This window comes from Toxorhynchites rutilus, chromosome 3 (assembly GCF_029784135.1).
Source record: "Toxorhynchites rutilus septentrionalis strain SRP chromosome 3, ASM2978413v1, whole genome shotgun sequence".
NCBI lineage: Eukaryota > Metazoa > Arthropoda > Insecta > Diptera > Culicidae > Toxorhynchites > Toxorhynchites rutilus.
Window position 1 is genome coordinate 150,565,244 of NC_073746.1, and position 19,665 is coordinate 150,584,908.

General features: G+C 39.5%; 1 protein-coding gene across 8 annotated transcripts in view; it reads left to right on the plus strand.

Annotated features, from left to right (window-relative positions):
- LOC129780200 (dual specificity tyrosine-phosphorylation-regulated kinase 2) overlaps positions 1 to 19,665 on the plus strand; it is a 319,853-nt gene that overhangs the window by 5,719 nt on the left and 294,469 nt on the right. For 7 of the 8 annotated variants that reach the window (XR_008743863.1, XR_008743864.1, XM_055788217.1 and 4 more), the window contains exon 2: positions 9,613 to 9,693. The exons of the other annotated variant lie outside the window; for it this stretch is intronic. Coding sequence is in view for 3 of the 7 variants with exons in the window: in XM_055788212.1 (XP_055644187.1) it covers positions 9,613 to 9,693 (81 nt within the window). In the remaining 4 variants the exon portion in view is untranslated. The remainder of the gene's footprint in view (positions 1 to 9,612; positions 9,694 to 19,665) is intronic. 8 annotated transcript variants of the gene reach the window in all.

Here is a 19,665-nt window from a genome sequence, read left to right on the forward strand (position 1 = left end):
CATATATGTAGTGGTGATGTTATGCGGATCACAGTATGAGGAAGGTGACTTAGGACAGCGAGGCAAGTCCCTCCTTGTTGGGAAGATAGTCCATCACGAAAATACCATATGAATTTGCCTCCTAGGGCACTATTCATGTCTGTACCAGTCGGTACTTTAGTTTCTTGGAAGGCTAGGGTTAGGGGGAGATGTTTCTCTTCCGCTAACATTAATTTTATTTCGTTCATTGAACTGAAAAGCCCACGCAAGTTCCATTGAATGGAAAGTTTGCGATTAGGGAAAGGGTCTCGAGACGATGGTGTATGATTAGATGGGGGATTGAATGTTAGGATTGGAAGGAGGGAAGTGGACTGAGGTGTTGAGAATTAATTGGAGATTGGTGGAGTAGAATCAATTGAAATTAGTTGTGGTTGGGTTTTTCACCCTTGGAATGTTTGGGTTTTAGTCTCGGATCATTTTTGGAAACATTAGCAATTGGTTTGTTGGTAGTAGGATTCGCTTGCAATGCGTTGTCTTCCCTTTTATACATACCGTGCCTATGCGACGCAACCCTGCCGCCCATATTTCACCCGCTTTGCGGTTTGCTCCAACCCTGCATCGCCCAACCCAATTACACAGCATGAGCTCTCGCTCCTTCGGTATTCTGTCAGCGGTGAAGGTAAGACGTGTGCTCTGCGGCCAAAAAGCATAAAGCATCTCCGAAATGGCTGGTCTTTTGGTGGCTAAAATCGCACATTGGCGATCCTGCCATGAGCTGGAATTTTCTGACAGTACAGCTACTTGTGTTCGTCGCAGCTAATCAACCGTTTTGTCGATTATTTTAGTGTGGTGTAGAGTAAATTGACCAGATGGTCAGAGGTCTAACGCGGGACACAAAAAACAACACGTTATGTGAACATAAACCATAGTTTAGCGAGTCTAAACTGATCAGTATTATTTCTTTCTGAGTATCGGCACTCAGTTGTGATTTTTCGGTGGTTTAGATTTTGTTTACACCCGAACATCACTCGCTCAATCAGAGCATTTACGCATTTACGCAGAGCATTTACGATTCAAATTCTACAATTTTCTTCAAATTACCGAATGGAATGCTCGAAAATTCCAAATTCATTTTTCATCGATTTTAGTGTTACCGTATGCATTAAAAAAAATGGACTAATTTTGGATGGCGATGAAAAATAATTTATAGAAACAAATTTTCTTTAAATCTTTCGTTTATTAAGTCTACAACAAAAATGATTCAAGGCTGTTGATTCGCTGCAGCAGCACTGTCAAGCAACTTGATGATTTTTCCATACTGCAAGCTTCCACCCCACAGCGAAGAGTTGGACATCCTGAGGCACTTCGTGTCCGCCAGATATAGCCGATCTAGTATTTACAATATCATCTCTTTGCCGCTCCTTAAGCCGGGAGATCGAAGCAACCAGCCAAACGGTGGTGAAGAATCTGGCCAAAATGGATGTCCATTTTATGCGGAAGCGTCAAACGAGACCGGCCGTATCTGAGCAGCAGGCAGCACCCAGAATGAGTAGCTTGAGGTGCTGGTGAAAAACTTCTTTCCGGCGAAAGAAGTGAAAAACTTCTTTTCGTACTCATAATAAAAGACGAAACGTACTTGATGCTAGAATTCAACGAATGGCAGGGGACCGGGTACTTTACGTTCCCCAGGTAGGCGAGGACGTCGAATATATTAAGTTCATTAAGTTCTCGAAGAAGGTCCTTCTCTGACAGACGTGAAGGGAATGTCCAAGCCGTTCTTCTTTCGAGTCATATGGTGAACGGGGAGATATATAGTACGAAGTGTTTGCCGGAGTTGGGATGGTGATGTGATCTTTATGCTGAACCTGGGATAAGTCTATTATGCCAAAAGATCACTGGAGGATGGATCGGCTGGAGATAAACATTATCGCGAAGACCACCAACTTTCTCAACATTCCCCAGCTGCGCTCGATAGAAAACTTTTGGGCGAATGGCCAAAATAGAGAGACAGACGACCACCAAAGCCACGAAAAGGTAAAATAACACGCCGATATACATCTTTTCATCGGCCATGGCTCAGGTTCTGGCCAACTTCCGTAAGACCGCACAGCGTTTCATTTACGATACTTCATCAAACAACTCTGCCTCTTCCTGTCGAGTATACACTAGTTCTTCCGGCTTATTTAAAACGTTAAGCCCTGACCGAGCTAGGGGACCAAAGATGAACTTTTCGTCTGACTCACGTTGGTCCCTGCGGATCAATAGGGGACTTTTATAAAAACCATTTTCCAATTTTGTTGCTGTCGCTTCCAGTTGACACTCTCTAAACAAAAAGCCCAATGTCGGTGCGATGAAACCAGCTCAACGTATTAATCTTTGGATGCATTAGAAGCGCTCTTGAACAGTCTGCCAAATAAAAGTTTTTTTTGAGGTTCATCCATTTAAGAAAATCAACATGATCAGATTATGATATTTATTGCGCGCAGATTATGAAATATATTGATATCGTTTCTTTTGCCAAATGCGGGACGTTTCGCGGGACGGAATTTTACGCGGGACATTTTGTTGAAATGCGGGACGTCTGGTCAGTTTAGTGTAGTGTGAAAACGCAAAAAAAATCGAAAATCGTCCCATCATTGTGATTTTTGGGTTATCGCCTGTAGCTAGAAAGATGGTTGAATACGAGTATTTTTTTCTCACAAAATTGCGTTTGTTTGTTGAATGAGGGGAAAATGTGTAGTGATGTACATTTTTTGTTTGAAATGTGTAGTGATGTACATTGTTGATGGAACGGATCGTAATCGTGTTCATTAAAAGCGGATCGCGACGACCGCGCTTGGTGCTATTAAAAACGTATCGTGACGACCGCGCAAGGTGTAATTAAAAGCGGATCGTGACGACCGCGCTTGGTAATAATAACAGTGGATCGTGACGACCGTTCCTGGTGTTATAAAAAGCGGATCGTGATGACCGCGCTAGATTTAATTAAAAGCGGATCGCGACGACCGCGCTTGGTATTATTAAAAGCGGATCATGACGACCGCGCTTGGTGTTATTAAAAGCGGATCGCGACGACCGCGTTTGGTGTTATTGAAAGCGGATCGTGATGACGGATGCGGATGCGGATCGAGACGACCGCAGTATCTATAGCGGATCGAAACGACCGCAGAGTTTGTAATGGATCGAGACGACCGTGCTTTGAATATTTGTAGCGGATCGAGACGACCGCAAAGTTTGTAACGGATCGAGACGACCACGCTTTGAGTGTTTTTAGTGGATCGAGACGACTGCGTTTTTATTCAAAGAGCGGAACACGAAGGTTAGAACGAATGATAGAGGATTCAGACGACCGCGTTTGATAGATGTGATACACGATGGAGAATCGAGATCACCACGCAAAAAACGTGATAGATTCTGAAAATATTTTGAGAAAGCGAGTTTGGTCAACCAGTATGACGAAAGATGCGGAGGAATAGATGAAGCCTTTCATTTTTGCACAATCACCAGAGAACTTCATGAACCGTTGAAAAAAAAAGTCGTGATCAGAGTGTCTGTAAATGGAATAAAATACCGGGAGGAATTAAACGCGGCAGTTCATGCATATAAAGCTGCTGCGCATTCCGTTAAAAGTATACGCCAGAGGAGGTAACGGAAATTCAGATGCGGATTCCCTGATTTGCTGTGTAAAAACAACTTTCGATGATAACTCGCTCGACCCGAGGGATCGGAATCCAAAAATCGACGCAAAAGCTCGAAAAGACGCAAGGCGGAGAGCTCGTCAATGTCGTTTTAAATTAGGCGAGACAGTCGTTGTTGAACGTCAGACTTGTGCAAAAGAAGAATCACGATTCGACCCCAGTAAGTATTAGGCTGTCAAAAAAGTCCTGCGGTATTTTTTTGAATTTTCATTTGTTCATAAAATTAGTTACAATCATCTGTTTTAAGTCAAATATGCGCCATTTTGTTCGATGACTTGTTCCCAACGAGATGCCAACTTCATAATACCCCTGTTATAGAAGCTCGCTTCCTTATTGGCAAAAAACTCGGATAGGCAATTATCACAGGCCTCTTTTGTGGCTAACTTCTGACTACCTAGCTCGTTCGCCATGGACAAAAACAGGTGGTAGTCACTTGGTGCAAGGTCCAGACTATACGGCGGATGCAAAAGAACCTCCCATCCGAACTCCCGGATCTTCTGGCGCGTCACCAAAGAAGTGTGTGGCCTGGCGTTGTCCTGATGGAAGACAATGCGGCCTCTGTTTATCAAAGATGGCCTCTTCTTCATGAGTGCTACCTTCAGGCGGTCCAGTTGTTGACAGTACAGGTCCGAATTGAGCGATTGGCCATAGGGAAGCAGCTCATAATAGATTATTCCTTGACAATCCCACCAAACACACAGCAGAACCTTCCTGGCCGTTAATGAGGGCTTGGCCACCGTCTGAGCCGCTTCAGCGGGCTTCGACCACGATCGTTTGCGCTTCACGTTGTCGTAAGTGACCCACTTTCCATCGCCAGTCACCATCCGCTTCAGAAACGGGTCGATTTTGTTGCGATTCAGTAGCGATTCACATGCGTCGATACAGTCAAAGATGTTTTTTGCGTCAATGTGTGTGGCACCCATACATCGAGCTTCTTTGTGGATCCAAGCTTCTTCAAATGGTTAATAACGGTTTGATGACTTATCCCCAAATCTTGGCCGATGCTACGGCTGCTACTATGCCGGTCTTTCTCGGCTAATTCAGCGATTTTGTCGCAATTTTCGACGACAGGCCTTCCGGAGCGTGGCGCATCTTCGACGACCTCTACACCAGAACGAAAACGTTGAAACCATCGTTGTGCGGTGGAAATGAAAACTGTATCGGGTCCATAAACTGCACAAATTTTATTGGCAGCTTGAGATGCATTTTTGCCTTTGTCATAGTAGTACTGTAAAATATGTCGGATTTTCTCTTTATTTTTTTTTGCTCCATATTTGCGACACTATAACTCACGAACGACTTAACCAAACAAATCACTGTCACTGTTATCATTATAGTGCGCAAAAATACCTTTCCAACAAGCTATAGTATGACTCGATACAATGAATACAACTAGAACTACGCGCTTACAACGACACCTCGCGGAAATACCGCAGGATTTTTTTGACAGCCTAATATGATGTTGTCCGAAATATGATTCAGAACGGTATACGAGTTATGATTTTGCGCGCTAAATGTCCAAACCAAAATACCTTTTTCTGAGCTTTTTCTTTTTCTTTTTCTGAGTGATTGTTTCTGTTGCAGTTGTTTTCTGGGGCGACTTTTTTCGGTCACGGCTTCCATAATACGTAGGGGAAGTGGGGGCATAGTGGGCACCCTAAGGAATATACCCATTTCCAGCGCCCGCATATCGATTTAATTCCCGTTTCTTGAAGAACATTATAGTTCAACTCATTGTTCTTCAAGATAGCAAACGACTTTTACTATAAAAATTCAAAATAGTACACTTTTCATCATTAGAAAAAAAGGTGAAAAATCGAACTTATTTTTTGCTTGGAGGTAAAGTGGTCACCTAATGGGGGCAAAGTGGTCACCCGCACATATCAAGCTAAATGGGATAGATTTATGGTTTTTTTTTCGTCCAAATTTGTTCAAATCATATTTGTTATAGTAGGTACATGTATGAAATAAGCTTATCCTATTTACCTAGAGTCTCAATTTAAATTTTCTCTTGCATACAAAAACGTAGTAAGAAACACATAACGTTCCGCATAATGAGGTTTGGTTTAGTTAGAGTGGCATATTTATCCAGGGTCAAAGCCACAAAAGGTTCTTCTTCAAGAGCAGAATGTGATGATATATATCAGCTTTAGTAAACAGAACATTGTAAGTTGTTATTCTTCTATGACCACTTTGCCCCCAAACATGAAAATAATTTCTATGCTAATTAATCGCTGAAATTAAACAAAATATCTGTTCACCTCTCCTAGAATATGTAAACATTCGTCCAAACTGATGATTTGTCCAACATATCAGATTGAATAAACTAAATTTCACGAGAAATTCCTTAGATACCATGCGCACAGAACTACGGTCGAATGGCTATCGAGAGAGTAATTTCTGTTTCTATTTGTGTTTTGACATGCGACAGCTCTACTGAAGTACAGGGTGACTCGAAAGTCATTAAATTCTTCAAACATAAGGTGACTATCAATACGACATATATCGTCAATAGTTATACTACTAAGGCTCATTAGCATTTTAGCTGTAACAGAGCCGGGTTTAATCGTGTACATGTACATATGTTTATGTTATGTTTGTAAATTACACAGTAGTTAGTAGTAGCCATTTAGGCGTTGAGTTTTCTGTTCCATTATTTTATGGTAAATTACACAGTAGTAGCCATTTAGGCGTAAGAGTATTCTTTCTGTTCTTCCATTGTTCAGCAGACTGGACAGCGGAGACAGTTGATATGATCATTGTTATTAATAGAACAACAGCCTGATGTTTCTTGCAGAGCAGAGAAGTTGTATGGATGAATCGATCTTTGTTCCACCGTGGATCGATTTCCATCGCTGATGATGGTTGCGTGGACGTAGTTGTTCTATAACAACACAAAGATGGTCAATTGAGGGCCCTGAGTTTGAACTCACGATCGATAGCTTGGTAAGCGAACGCGTAACCTCCTTAGAGTGTTTTTACGCAACTAGTAAATGCAAATCGATTTTTCTTCATGAAAATCCCATATAATCGATATGAGTTTGGGTTTGTTGAAAAGCCCCAAGTCTCTAGTTGCTAATACTACCATAAGGCTCTGAAATTATTTGAATTTTTATGTTTTTTAACGATTTTCTTCAAAGAGAAATTTTGATCATGGTTTGACCACCTCTAATCATAGTTTGTCCAAAAAATGATCATGGTTTGTCCGATTTTAGAAATCACCATTTTTGAATGAAAAAATTCGAATTTTCAAGTAGATGTTGCATTTATCATTGTTTAAGTGTATTGTCATCATATTGATCCATTCATAATTTAGACTTTCCTCAAAATATTGCCTTTTCTAGGGCATTTCTAAAGTGTTCACCTCAACACACTCAACATAGAAAAACTTTATTTCTGCTATGCGCGAAGGGCACAATAAACAAACTACAGCGCGCCAAGCGGTAGCCATAGAAATCATGCGGACAAAACAACATTACTGAATTGGACAGCTCATGATCAGAATTGAGGTCATCGAAATGCGTTAATTTAAGGGTTTAGCTATGTAAATCTGATACAAATGGTGTGCAAGCATGATGTTTACAATATTTGTAAGTGTTATAATCCAGAAAAGGTCTGAATACGTGCCAAATAATCATCTGGTGATTGGTTAAAAGTTAGCTCAAATGAGAGGCGCATTGACACCGATAAAAGATGTATTTTATAAAACTTTAAAACATCAGAATCCGTAGAAATATTCTATAAAACTACTGTAAATCATGTAAAAAGACAATGTTATTCATAGTTTTGAAACATTCGAATACCAGATTTGACAAAGGTGTGCTGAATTAGAGCATTCAACAAAGCGGACAAATCATGATCATATTTTCCACTGGACAAACCAAAATCATTTACCTTATTACAAGTTGTGGTGTTGAGAGAATGATATGTTCTGAGGGGTGAATAAATTTTCGAACCGACTCAAAACTTGAGCTGAAGCGAGTTGCGTACATTTTCAATGATTTATTGATAACAGCTGTCCTGATTCAAATTGCATCATTTTTAATTGGCTGTATCTTTTTACCCATTTGGTATTTTCTATTGAAATTTTGGGTGCAATTAGTCCGATGTGTACTGTGTGCATTGCGTAGGTTTCACAAGCGGATGTGCAATTGTTGCGAAAATGGAGTCGGGAGAACAGCAGCAGTTGGATTTTTCAACAGATGACGCCACTAAAAAATGAACAAGATTCATTTCGAGAAGGTCATCCCTCACTAGCTTATGTGTGAAGTTTCATGCCATTTCGTTTATTGGTTCACAAACTACAGTTGTTTAAATGCCACTACCTGAGCATTCGTATAGAAAATGGAAAAGAGGAATATCGTATTTTGATCAAACATAATTTTTTGATGGGAAAAACCTCTGAACAATCAATGCAGTGGTTGACGAAATCTTATTCCACTTCTGCTTCTTTGCGAAAAACAATTTATCGGTGGTTTAGTGAATTTGAAATGGGCCTACAAACACCTCGCACCTCGCTCTGGAAGGCCAAACAGGCTACGAATCCAGAAATCGTAAAACAAGTGCATTGACTCGTTTTGAACGATCGTAAAGTAAAGTTACGCGAGTTAGCTGAGGCCATAGGCATTTCAAAAGAGCGAGTGGGATACTTTTTGCACGACATTTTGGACATGAGAAAGCTACCCGCGAGATGGGTGCCGCGTTTGCTGACCGTCGACCAAAAACAGCGGCGCGTTCATGATTCAACAGCCGGTTTGGTGTTGTTGAAGCGCAATCGAGTGGACTTCTCTGGACGTTTTGTGACAATAGACGAAACGTGAATCCATTACCACACTCCTGAGTCCAATATGCAGTTTGCAGAGTGGCACTGCGGTGTATTTCGAAGACATAGACGTTTCGTTCTATAGAATGGGATTCGAAATGTTGGAAACTCGTTATACCAAGTGTATTGCCCTCGAAGGAAACTATGTTGAGGAATACATACAGCTTTGCCCAAAAAACGATTGTTTTCATAAAAAATCCCGGAACCTTAAAGTAAAAGAACTTTGCGCACGTACCTCGAAAATCCGGATCTCTCTCATCGTGCCAAACTCCCAAATCAACGAAGCGTATAGTACGATATTAAGCCAAATGGTTTTCTCGTCACGTTAGGACATCCCAGTACCTCTTGCAAGTAGTGAAATGTAACGATAGGAACTGCTGCATTCAACCAAGGAATAGTTAGTATTGTATAATTTATACTAGTCCATGTTCCTCTCAGCTAAACACCAGATGATTTTAAAGCACCAATCCCAACAGATGTGAGCATTAATTTTTTGTCTCTGTTCGAAATTTTATGAACTTGTCGAATGATCTTCCGAAGTCACTACTTGCGTATAAGGAACTTTTGTATGAACATTTGATTCCGACCTGGCCAAATGTCTGATTTTCTACGTTGATATTTTCATTACTTAAAAAAAAGTATTATTAAACTTGTTCAAGCGAGTTTTGTAAATAATATGTTAGCAGTTCAATCCACCGAACATACCGGAACTGCGGCCGGTTGAGTACTGGCCCATAATGAAGCAGACACTTCGTTAGCATCCTAAGAAAGTGAAATATGAGGACATGAAGAAAACCTGGGTTTCCACCCAAAAATGAAGTTGGTCCAAAGGTTTACAATATCTTATGAGTAGTGTGAAGAGGAGGGTTCGTGCATTTGGATATCGAAAGGAAGTTGAATAAAACAAACATTGTAGAAGTTGAATAATATGTCTGAAAATTTCCTGAAAATTTTAAGATGATCGATTGAATGGGCGTGTTTTACCAAATATTTTCTCGTGACGCAATTTGACTCTGGACAGCCTTTAGTTGTCAAGTTGAGTGAAGCAGAATAAACCAGTTCAGAAAAAAAGGTATGCATAACACCCACTAAAACGAACTTACACTTTTGCAGGTTGCGATGGGATTCGCCTTCATTAAATTTTTCACGGATTTCATCGTCACTGGGTGCATTCATCGGATGTTTTGCGTCAAGGTAGGTCGAACCATTACTCGTCATCTCCGATATGCCATTTTTCACTCTATTGGCGGTCACAAAACTGAATCGATTTGTTGCCATATTCATCGAGGGCAGACATCTCCACGCAAGTGGCCGGGAATTTATCCGCCCACGCGTGTCTTTGAAGCACCACAAGTTAAACGCACCGGCAGCAGGACAGTAGCAGACGATTTATTGGAAATGGAATCGCACGTTTGGCATTGGATAATTCATATCGCTGAGACACGTTTTCCTTCCTTCTGTCTTCCACGGAGAATCCTGCTTCACAATAACAGAACAAAAATAGCAGTTCATTCTTAGTGAAATGCGTTGCAAATTAGTCACACGAAGTTCCGTTGCGATTTTTGTTCATGTCTCATTAGGAAGCTAGACCAAAATGTCATCAAGTTTACGAACAACATATATTTTGGAGGAAACTTTGTCGTGAAACTTCTACGTCGTTTGCTGTAAACAACCGGCCGGTCTAATGATATGCCATTGTGGTGAACTTCGAAGGTTGCCGAAATAACTCGTGTTTCATGAACAGTTTTTCGGTTATGTTGTCTTGTTTATAGAAATATTGATTGACGGATTCGAGCAGAAAAAGTGATGCTCGGGCTGTATTGTACAAAATTCATTAATTTAATTTCAGCGCCTTGTTACGTGAAACACACGTTCGCCGCTGTCCGCACGGTCGAAAGACTTTAACTATCTACTGCCATAGTTAACCTAATCTTCACCGAGGTGTAACGGATAATACCACTTATCGAATGCTACAGCTTCTCACTTTCGGTGTTCACATTTTTGGTGCTTTAAGTTCAACACCTTGCGTCACCTTTGTGATTTATAATGATGTTTATTTGGGTCATATAATTCGAGCATTTTCGAGCGAGATGGATTCAAGAAATCGTAATTTGATTCGATATTTGAGACTGTGGATGAATATCGAATGACCATTTAATAACGAAAACGCAATAAAGGGCTAAAAATGAGGTGCAAACACAAAAAAATATATATATTTTAGCATACATGAACCTATGTTTCATCGATACCGAAATAATTAAACTGTCCATCTGCAAGGTCGTGTACAACAGTAGTCAGATAATGTGAAAGCTATAACCAAAACGGAAGAGGAAGAGCCTACCACACACTGACAACTATCGGAAAGACCTGTAGAATTAACTTGGAACTCGCAAATAATTTCGCGGATAATCGCGGAAGTTTGTTAAGTTTCGAAGTTTTGAGTAAAAAAATATCCCGTCGAAGGCAATAGATTTCCTTATTGAAACGAGCTGATTAAAATTGTTGTCCAGAATAGTGATTAGTTCAGACCGATAGAGCTTTACTTCCATATACATTGCATATATGGAATCAGCACTCGCGTTCGGATAAACCAAAGCCACTGCGCTGTTTTTGCGCTTATCTTCACCATCACCATGTGAACAGCAGTGAAGAGTAGCGAAGCCTGTAATTCGTCCGATGATTCCGATTGATTCATGAGTTGCACATTCTACTTCCGAAACGAAACGTGCTCCTCGTGATAATCAAATTAGGCGGAAGCAGCAATTGGAAGCAGTGCTGTCGACTTCCTCCACCTGACCATGTCCTCAGAGTTTGAGTTATGGCCAGAGTAGAACCCAACGGGAAGGAAGAGGGGGCAACTGAACAGACTAAACAAATGTATTTTCTTACCTAGTTCACACGACCATCGAACACTGGTCATCGGTTGTTGTTGTTGTTGTTCACTTGAAACGGGAAGGAAATACTTCAACGAGGCCACGATTCCGAATGGTGCAGTGCAGTGTGGTTTGGGAAACCTTATATGGTGCTGCCCTAACCGTAACCTTGTTTGAATCTCGGCACTGAACCTTTTTAGCTGAAACGCAAGGATCACTAGTACGAGCGCCAGAGAGAATATTGACCTATTGATTGTGATTTGAATTATCCGCCGGTAAGACATGGATAGTAGTTTAGCGGTTCGTTTGCTCGGTAATGCTATAATACAAGGAATCGCATTCGTCGCAAGGCAATGTTCGAATGTGCGCAAATGTTGTAAAAATGCTACTATCAATCTTGCTTAGGTGACTGTGTTGTTATTGAAATTTGTTCTATAAAATCCAGTCGCAGCAACATTAGGAACAGGGTTTAATAATTTTGAAACTAAAAGATGAACATGATTTTTTTACTTCTTCCTTTGTCTTCAGTCAGAATCATTTTCGATTGTGAGTACTCACACTGAAACATCGATTCTTCAATACCGTTCTTTTCTGCTGGCGTTTCATTTCAATTTGAAAGAAAACCCTAATTGCTTAAAGCAGGACTCAAAAAGAAGCTCGAGTTTGGGTTTCCATCTGCGATGCCTTGGCCAAACGGAATGAGAACGACCCATTTCTTAAACGGTTGGTAATTGGAATGGAAAAAAATGGGTCACATACGACAATACAGGTCGGACTCGATTATCCGAAGTATTTTAGTTTATATTAGGCTGTCAAAAAAGTCCTGCGGTATTTCCGCGAGGTGTCGTTGTAAGCGCGTAGTTCTAGTTGTATTCATTGTATCGAGTCATACTAGAGCTTGTTGGAAAGGTATTTTTGCGCACTATAATGATAACAGTGACAGTGATTTGTTTGGTTAAGTCGTTCGTGAGTTATAGTGTCGCAAATATGGAGCAAAAAAAAAAATAAAGAGAAAATCCGACATATTTTACAGTACTACTATGACAAAGGCAAAAATGCATCTCAAGCTGCCAATAAAATTTGTGCAGTTTATGGACCCGATACAGTTTCCATTTCCACCGCACAACGATGGTTTCAACGTTTTCGTTCTGGTATAGAGGTCGTCGAAGATGCGCCACGCTCCGGAAGGTCTGTCGTCGGAAATTGCGACAAAATCGCTGAATTAGCCGAGAAAGACCGGCATAGTAGCAGCCGTAGCATCGGCCAAGAGCTGGGGATAAGTCATCAAACCGTTATTAACCATTTGAAGAAGCTTGGATTCACAAAGAAGCTCGATGTATGGGTGCCACACACGTTGACGCAAAAAAACATCTTTGACCGTATCGACGCATGTGAATCGCTGCTGAATCGCAACAAAATCGACCCGTTTCTGAAGCGGATGGTGACTGGCGATGGAAAGTGGGTCACTTACGACAACGTGAAGCGCAAACGGTCGTGGTCGAAGCCCGCTGAAGCGGCTCAGACGGTGGCCAAGCCCTCATTAACGGCCAGGAAGGTTCTGCTGTGTGTTTGGTGGGATTGTCAAGGAATAATCTATTATGAGCTGCTTCCCTATGGCCAATCGCTCAATTCGGACCTGTACTGCCAACAACTGGACCGCTTGAAGGTAGCACTCATGAAGAAGAGGCCATCTTTGATAAATAGAGGCCGCATTGTCTTCCATCAGGACAACGCCAGACCACACAGTTCTTTGGTGACGCGCCAGAAGCTCCGGGAGCTCGGATGGGAGGTTCTTTTGCATCCGCCGTATAGTCCGGACCTTGCACCAAGTGACTACCACCTGTTTTTGTCCATGGCGAACGAGCTAGGTAGTCAGAAGTTAGCCACAAAAGAGGCCTGTGAAAATTGGCTATCCGAGTTTTTTGCCAATAAGGAAGCGAGCTTCTATAACAGGGGTATTATGAAGTTGGCATCTCGTTGGGAACAAGTCATCGAACAAAACGGCGCATATTTGACTTTAAACAGATGATTGTAACTTATTTTATGAACAAATGAAAATTCAAAAAAATACCGCAGGACTATTTTGACAGCCTAATATTTTTTTCTGAGTTTCCAGAGATATGTAAGAAGTTGGTTGAATTGAAGTATATAGTGTACGATATAATAACTATCTTCATCTAGAAGTCTGGCCATTTGAACTTTATTACTGTGTTCAGGCGCGAAATAATAAAAAAAACCAAAAATTTCATTGTTTCAAAACTATACAACCAGATGGAAAAACTCACGCTCCTTTACAAAATTAACGTCATTTTTACATGGATTACAATAAGTTTCTAATTCGTAGGTCATCTTTAGTTCTCAATTAGTTCAAATAACCCATTCGGGATGGTTTTGACCAAGTTGCGTCATGTTGTAATGTGTATCTCGTTCTACGGAGAGGATGCTGCTCGTTTAAGCCCTTCAAATCACTCATACTGCTTGTAAGCTGCATCCACTATTCGTACGACACTCCTCATAAGTTCTTGATAGGGTTTTGATCTGGTAAACTAGCTGACCAGTCCAGAATCTGAGGCCCCTATTCTATAAACCATGCCTTGACTTTCCGGATGTTATGAATTGATGCCAAAATACCCAATTATCATGGTGTTTTTGATGCAAAAACAGAAGTAAATGATAATGAAGTACTTCATTGCACTTCTGACTGTACATTGGTGTTAATGAAAAACTATCTGAACCAGCCCGTTTTGAAAATATTTTCCTCAAACCATCAAACTGCCGCCTGCAAAGTTACGAGTTCAAACATTACATGACACGTTCCGTAAGTCCTCGAATATGAAGAAATTATATTCAAGTTGGATTTCTTTTTACAAGGGAAGTTCTCCAGAAATAGTAAAATCCATGGCATTAGCTTCCACATTAGTTTTTGGACCCACAGCTTTGGAGATGGGATTTTTTATGGTGTGGGGAGAATTGTCTTAAAAATGCTTTGTTTAGGTTGCTTACCATCAACACGAATACACAGTCAGAAGTGCAATGAAGTACTTCAGAATCATTTACATCTGTTTTTGTATCAAAAACACCTTGATAATTGGGTAATTTGGCATCAATTCATAAAATCCGGAAAGTCATGGCATGGTTTAATGAATAGGGGCTTCAGATTCTGTATTGGTCAGATTGTTTACCAAATCAAAACCCTATCAAGAACTTAAGAACTAACATACACGAAATGATTTTGTTGAAGTCAATATATCTCAAATATACACCAAGTGTACGAGTTGAAATTGTCTGGTTAATGTTTTCGATGTTGCTAGCAAAGCTATATGCATCCCTTCGATTAATATATACCATTTTTTATATATTAGTATGTGCCATTTTTTTCATTTGACATTGAACTTCAAAAATGTGTAAATGACATTCTGCGAAAAAAAGTAACTTGATTACTTAGCGTATTAAAAATGTCGAGTTTTGTTCCGAATATAAAACATTTGCGGCATCTGCTGCTTTCATTTTTATTTTTTTCAATCGAATAAAAATACATTAATAGAAAATAAAAGTTTTCGGCAAACAATCTTGAATAGATTTTTTTCTGATAGGTATTTTCTACTACAATGATGAGAATTTTGTGGTATTTCAATATAAATTTAAAACTGGGCGAGAGAGAGTAAGTATTGCGAGTCTATATGTGCAAATAAAATCAGCTAATTATTTGCATTCAATATTAGAAAAATTTGAACTGTCTTTAAGGACGATCATCTGAGAGAAGGTACAGTTACTTCACTACAAACAAGATTCGGCCCCTTCTGTGTTTCCGAGGTAATTTCGCATGTTGCTGCATAAAAAGTATTTGGACAAGGACGAGACTGTACATAGGGCATCGAACTTAACTCGCATGAGAACATCTTTAAACACTGGATTGGTAAAGTCATTTCAACAATCCAATTGAAGCCTCGTCAGGCTATTGATGAGTTCTTAAAATGGAAAAAGCTCGGCAGAAAATCTCATTGGAATATCTCAAATATCTTTCGACGAGTCTTCTCATCGCCGTCTCTAAAATCTCTCAACCGAAGGTAAAGAGACGAAACTGAATCAAACCTTACACGCGAAAATCACGACACCTTTGGGGACTGTTTCAACGAAGTGGCAAATGAAAATAACAGTCAGCGTCGCGCTCAAGAATCAAATTCAATAGCTAACGAAATCGACTGTCAAAATACTTCGAGGCAATCATAATCACAATCCTTACATTTGTTGGACATTGAACTCTAGTCTACTCTACTGGCAAGGTTTTCTAGAGTTTATCTTTCAGCTCCATGCAGTAGTGTTTACAGCGCAATACTGTTCTCTGAATCTAGTCTGGTGTACGAAGCAAAGCATTGCACTGCTTCCTCCCTTCCTCATGACGGCTGTACTGTTGAGCAAATTTGGGTTGCCGTGTCGTTCTATAGCCACACCACTTATATTGGCATTGCATACATACCTCCAGATCGCATAAACGACTCAACTGTAATAGATTCGCACATCTCCTCGCTCAATTGGATAACAAATCGAATGTCACTGACTGACAACATTCTTTTACTTGGTGATTTCAATTTGTCCGGTATTAGGTGGACTCAGAGTACAAGTAAACACTTGTATCCATATTCTTCACGCTCATCTGTGAACTGTTTAACCGAACGTTTACTAGACAGTTTTAGTGTTGCCCGTTTGTGTCAAATTAACGGAATCCTCAAAGATAATAATCGTATGCTCGACCTATGTTTCATCAATTCAGAAATGGTTCACAACACAACGGTGATCAAAGCTCCTTCCGCTTTAATTAAAATATGTCGTCATCATCCTCCGCTTCTTGTTTCGTTGCTCGAAACGTCACCACTCGTCTTTATTGAAACCATCGAATCTACTTACTACAATTATCGTAAAGCGAATTTTTCATCAATGAATCGTTTCTTCACAAGTATCAACTGGGACGACATTCTGATTGACAGCGATATAGAGGCAGCCACGCAGTCTTTATCTAATGTTATCCTCTATGCGATTGATCGATTTGTCCCCAAGAAAACAGCCTGCAACTCCCGTTATCCGCCATGGTCTAATCATCTTTTGAAACGTTTGAAGAGGGAAAAACGTTCTACTTTGAGGAAATTTTCCAATCTCCGTTGTGCTTTTTGGAAAGCCCGTTACTCAGAAATCAACAAAGACTATAAACAATTGAACAGAGCGCTATTTGGAGCTTAAGAGTGTTCAGAGTAATCTGAAAAAGAACCCACAAGAATTTTGGAGATTTGTTGATGGACAGAGGAAGGAGTCAGGACTACCAACCATAATGACACGCAACAATGTGGATGCGTCAAACAAAATAAGCATATGTGAGCTATTCCGAGAACAATTCAGTAGCGTTTTCGGTAGCGAAAGACTTCACAATGAGCAAATTTATGAAGCCGCCAGTAGTGTATCTTGCCTACCTGCTATCTGTATTAATCCTGCTATAAGTTCCAGCAAAGTACAACTTGCGTGTTTGGATCTTAAGAGATCTTCGAATCCTGGACCAGATGGCATCCCTTCTATCGTATTGAATAAGTGTGGAGTTTTTCCGAAGGCGTGGAAAAATTCATTCGTTTACCCCGTTTTTAAAAAAGGCAGCAAAAAGGACGTCAAAAATTATAGAGGTATCGCTTGCCTTTGTTCTATCTCCAATTATTTGAGATAATAGTGTTGGATTTCATCTCACACGCCTACAGTAGTTACATCTCCGACCAATAACACGACAAAATCGACAAAATCAATCACGATATCGTTGTCGCCAAACTCGAGCGTCTAGGTTTCCATAGTTTTCTTTTGAACTTGTTACACTCATATCTGACTTGTTACACTTGTGTCATGTCAGTGAAAATCAGCGATACCGTTTCATCTCCTTTTCGGGTGACATCGGGCGTACCTGAAGGAAGTCATCTCGGTCCTTATACAGGGTTTTCCAACTTTAAATTCCGAAAGTTAATTGAAATAAAACACACTTAGAATTCGAATTTCGATGAAACTTTTATTTCAAATGGGGGGCTGCCATACAAATGAAACACAAATTTCTGCATTACTCGAAAATTAATCAAGCAAATGAAACCAATTCGAGCATATTAAGGTTTTAGGGTGCAATAAATATTTCTATGATGGTTAGACTCTCCACACTCCTCTCTAAGGGAGGGCTGCCATACGAATGAAACACAAATTTCTAAATTACTCGAGAATTAATCAAGCAAACGAAACCAAATTTGGCACGTGAAGGTTTTAGGATGTAATAAGTATTTCTATGGTGGTTAAACACTCCTTCCGCTCTCTAAGGGTGGGCTGTCATACAAATGAAACACAAATTTCTGCATAACTCGAAAACTATTCAGTCAAATGGAGCCAAATTTGGCATGTGAAGGTTTTACGGGGCACGAAACGTTTCTATGGTGAATACACTCCTCCTCCCTTATCTAAAGGGGGCTGCCAGACAAACGAAACACAAACTTCTGCATAACTCGAGGTTTTTGGGTATGAGAAATGTTTCTATAAAGGTCCTCTGGATCCCATAAAAATATTACACATATTTCAACCAAAAATATTTTAACCAAACATGACAATTGAAAATTTTCGGAAAACTTTGAAGGAAAAAGAGAAAATTCGGAAAATTATATTCCCATATGTTCTACAATTACATAGTGACAAGTGCTGTTAGTCCATTGATGTTTGCGCTAGCGAAATTGATCTTTGTTCGAAACTGGAAATGGAATTTAATGTGATGAAACGCATTCCTATATCATCTTCTATCTATACCAAAAAAAAGGATCGCCGGATGTGTGGATAAGAGCAGAACTCGAGGACAGAATTGTCCGATTTAGGGCTGTCTTTATTCTATCATATTTTCTGTATAAAACATTTATTCCATGTAACGGAGAAACATGTTATTTGCAAGTGGTTGAAAAATCTTGAACGAGAATTATGTCTGAAAATAATCTGATAAGCGTTTTGTTAGAAATACTAAGAATTTCATAGTAAAAGGTAAATTTAACGGGGTCGAATAGAAGATCAATCAATGAACAGTTGAACAGATGAACAGTGCGATTGGACCCATGAACTTGCTCATAGTAAGAAAATGTGAATGTTTGAAGGTATTGATAACAAAAAACAAATTTTGGGCGGGACGAAGTTTGCCGGGTCAGCTAGTATTATATAAATAGGCTGACCAAATAGTTCTGGACTAATAACGGGACACATAAAAAAACAAAAACCCATTTTTGTCAAAATTTTATTGAGTGAATGAAACCGAGAATCCGAGTTTTGTTCCTTATCGCAAAATGTTAGACCCGAAAATGGATAAAAGGGGAAAATTTTGATTTTTCGGACCACCCTCATGAAAATATCACAAAATACCTAATACCAAATAAATTTTTTTGTACCTGCTTTGTTCTCTACCAGGAAAGAATATTTAGATAATTATTTGTATTAATTCGTTTATTTTTACAGGCTCAGTAACATAAGTTTAAAGGAGCCGAATTCTTAATTAGATAATTATGATTTATCGTGACTTTTCCGTTTTCCACATACTGTTCATCATGAAAAAATCATTCAAACTCATGCGGTACTACTAGACACACATGAAATATAATAAATAAGCTAAGTTACATTATGGAAATTCATTTTCTATTTCTGAGAATATTTGCACTTAACGATTTGCAACTGGTAAGGATTATTAGTTCCACTACCACCTTATCTAATTAATTTTAATTACTTTAGATGTTGTGTACTCATCAAACAACATGTTTTCATTTATCTGAAAAAATATAGGCTACTACTAATGCTACTTTGAATCAATTAGGACAATTAGCAATGGACTTTCATAAAATCCATTTATACTGTTGTGTGTTTACTAGACTAAGTCTTCATTTTCAATATACTCCAACGCAGTACCTGAAACTTATCCACAGTTTTAATAGATTTCGTTTACTGTGTTTCATCTGAATCAACCAAGCTTTCAAGACCACTTTGCTCATCGCTAATCAGAAATACTTCTTTCCTATTATGTTGAATAGTTCTTTTTTTTATAAATCGTTTATTCTTACAGGCTCAGTTATATAAACTTGATGAACCCAAATTCTAAATCTATTTTTAATTCTAAAGTATATTTACAATTTGCTAATTCAACGGTTACTAGGATAGGGAATCGATTAGACGCAGTCGACTCGAAGTTATTGGGATGACTTATTTTTATTATAGAGAGGAGGGGACATAATTAGAACAATTTTGATGTTTACACAAG